Here is a 3,140-nt window from a genome sequence, read left to right on the forward strand (position 1 = left end):
CATCCCTGGAAACATTCCAGGTCAGGTTGGACGGGGCTCTGAGCAACCTGATCTAGTTGAAGGTGTCCCTGCCCACGGCAGGGGGGTTTGGACTAGATGACCTTTAGAGGTCCCTTCCAACCCAAACTACTCAATGATTCTATGAACATAGAACGTGTTCCTATGGTTAAATGTTGGTTTATTAATGAATTGGCAACATTAATGTTACATTTTGTTAGTCTTACTGTGTAACCATGACCTAGAGCAGTGCCGACTCAAGCAGCTTTCTAACCTGTGCTGATCCTTCAGGTACACAGTTAAAACTACCTAAAATAGAGTTGCACCATGCATGAATCAAGAACAATTCCCAAATACAGTTTGCTACCTAGCTCCCCAAGAGTTCTTGCAGGAGCACAGCCTGGGGACAGAGCACAGATGAAAATGGCCAGCACTGCACAAAAACAATATGCAAAGCAACTATCAGACCACACAGAAATTGTGCATCTATACAAAAATCTTTCAGACAACTTCTTTCAGGCTAAATCAGCTTGTTTCAGTTTATGTCAATTACGCCTTAAAAAAAAAAGAAAGAAAAACACCTGCATTCATTATTGGAGATGATAAAAAAAGCTTCAGAACTGACCACCACTGAAAACTATGTTCTGTCTGTATATAATTTGAGTATGGTTATTTACAAAGCACTTCAACAAGTTTCCAATTCAGAGACTTAAAAATATATTTTTGAGTGTAAGCAATTCCTACATTAAATACCAAGTCCATACTGGATGCAAGTTGTTACACGATACTCAATAAGTCATACTAAATCTGGGAAAACCAAAGCATTGGAATAAAAACAAGAATTTGAGTTGTAAAAAGCCAATTGAATGACATGAAATATGACAGTATTTCACTCCAAATTAGAAAGCATATATTTTAGTACCTTGAACAGTAGAATTATCAATAGAAAATGATATCATTTACTAAAAACTCATGTGAAAACATTATGACTTCAAAAAAATCAAAGATGTTAGTTGAGATACTTTAAACACACAAGTGAATTACATACTAATCACTATCACCAAAAACATATTGCTGCAGCTTCTGAAAGCAAATGTTCATCCTATTTACCTGTTCTAATGTATCTTCAAGACTGATTCTCCATCTCTATACATTTATGTTCATAATCAAACACATAGGGAACCCTGTTAATTTACGTTAACTGATTTTTTGTGGTTTTTACATCAGTTTTTTTGTTTTGTTTTTTAAAGTACATTGTAAAAATTTGAGCGGGGGTTGTTGTTTTGTTTTTTGAAAGGTGAGAAGAGGCTAGGTGTTCTATTACCAATTAATGATTAAGAAAAAGAAATTGGTACATAGGCTTAGGAACAACATTATTCCACAAGAACACTTGCCTGCTCCTCTTTTTTATTAGTCAGTATCACTGCTTTCATTATTCTTTCAGTTTTTGCTGCTGCTGCTAAGAGTTAACAGAATTCCTCCTTCATGAAGAATTTGGAAAATATGGTGAACTACTAAAGCACACCGGAGCTAATACTCCAAAATAATTTTTTTTAAATCTAAAATGTTAGGTGATATAAGTAGCAATAAAAATACAAATATTTATTTCCAAATTCTTATTGTAAATCAGAATTTCTCAACAATCATCACACACAATTTACAAGGTCCTCACAAGCAGGATACCATGTGACATTGTGTAATGACTTTGTAACTGAATGACTGGCTAACACTCTTTTTTTTAACCTGTATTTTGTCAATGAATTCACTACAACCTGGCCAGAAGGAAGAACTTGATGTTTCTGTAATATTCCACCCTATTTTTTCATTACAATGTTTTCATCTAAATGAACCAGATATTCTCAGAGAACACCACATATGCACAATTACTTACCTTCCTTCTTGCCTGCTTCAAGAAGAAAAATATCATAAATAATGCCGGGAGGGCCTCAATAAGTGTATGAGTTAGCATGTTAAAATATTTATAAAGAAATACCTTGATCTTTTAAACATAGTCATCAGAGCTCTATTCCTTAAAATATATAGGAGAATTTGCTCATGTCAAATGCATGCAAATTATTTGATTATTAACAGTTAAAAAGGTATAGTTTTTGTGGACTGCGTAAATTCTTCATAATGAGCTCTTTAGGAAGCAAAATCTTTGCTTCATTGTAAAACTTTAGTGTAAGTTAAATATGCAAATTATTTTCCAAAATCCAGAGTTAACGAGGATTAAGAACACAAAAAAATGTAGTTTCTCACCTTTGTCTTTATGTAGAATGGCGATGACTGGTGAATGGGCAAGTCCATGAGGCTATTGGAATTTGTAACACTGTTACTGTTAGCGTGTTCATCTTCTCTACTGCTGTCATCAGACTGATCAAAATCATCACTCTCCTGATCCATTTCCTCCTCCTCTTCCACCTCCTCCTCTTGATCACCAGCATGTTCATCATCTTCTTCCTCTTGGTTACAAGTGGATTCTTCCTCCACTGTAATAAGTCTATTGTTATTTTCTTCTAACTGTTCCTGCTGAGACTCATGCCTGTCATCCAATTCAGGTTCTTCTCCTCCTATCTCCCCATTCCTCCCAATGTGCTGCTCCTCTTGTTGTCGTCTTTGCTGCTGCTCCTCCTCTTCTACGACCCGATTCATCTGCTCCTCATCTACTTGGCTTGAGGAAGCATTACCTCGAAGAGATCCACCAGTTCGTCGCCTCTTGCTGCCCACAGAGAGCAGTTCCTGATTCATTTCCAAAAGCCAGCTTGCTACTTCTTGGACCTTGGCTAGGCTATCTGAAGATGCAAATGCTTTCACATTCTAAGGAGACCAAAAAAGAAACAGTGGGAAATTACCAAAGTTATATTTCTTATTACATAAAGCATTAAAAACGTATTTCATTGTATTAGTCCTGACAACTTCAAATTCCAAGAAACAAGGAATGATTTCTACTTGACACACAACCGGAAAAACCCAAATAGACTGCGGACAACTTTGTAGCAAGAGAGTTATGTCTTCTATCAAACAGTCTGATCATGATCTCTGTAAGCACCAGATTCTGCAAAATTCAGAAGAACTACTTGCCCTCCTAGAGAATCCACAAGAACCATTAACATTCACATTAACAGAAGATCCAAGTATGTGAT

General features: G+C 36.1%; 1 protein-coding gene across 1 annotated transcript in view; it reads right to left on the reverse strand.

The window, feature by feature from the left end:
• FBXW7 (F-box and WD repeat domain containing 7) overlaps window positions 1-2,808 on the reverse strand; it is a 113,150-nt gene extending 110,342 nt beyond the window's left edge. Inside the window, exon 1 of the mRNA XM_009283303.1 lies at window positions 2,257-2,808. Within this exon, the coding sequence (XP_009281578.1) occupies window positions 2,257-2,745 (489 nt within the window). The 5' untranslated portion in view covers window positions 2,746-2,808. The remainder of the gene's footprint in view (window positions 1-2,256) is intronic.
• Between the last annotated feature and the right edge of the window lie 332 nt (window positions 2,809-3,140).

This window comes from Aptenodytes forsteri, unplaced genomic scaffold, assembly GCF_000699145.1.
Source record: "Aptenodytes forsteri isolate BGI_AS27 unplaced genomic scaffold, ASM69914v1 Scaffold6, whole genome shotgun sequence".
In the NCBI taxonomy this organism is placed as follows: Eukaryota; Metazoa; Chordata; class Aves; order Sphenisciformes; family Spheniscidae; genus Aptenodytes; species Aptenodytes forsteri.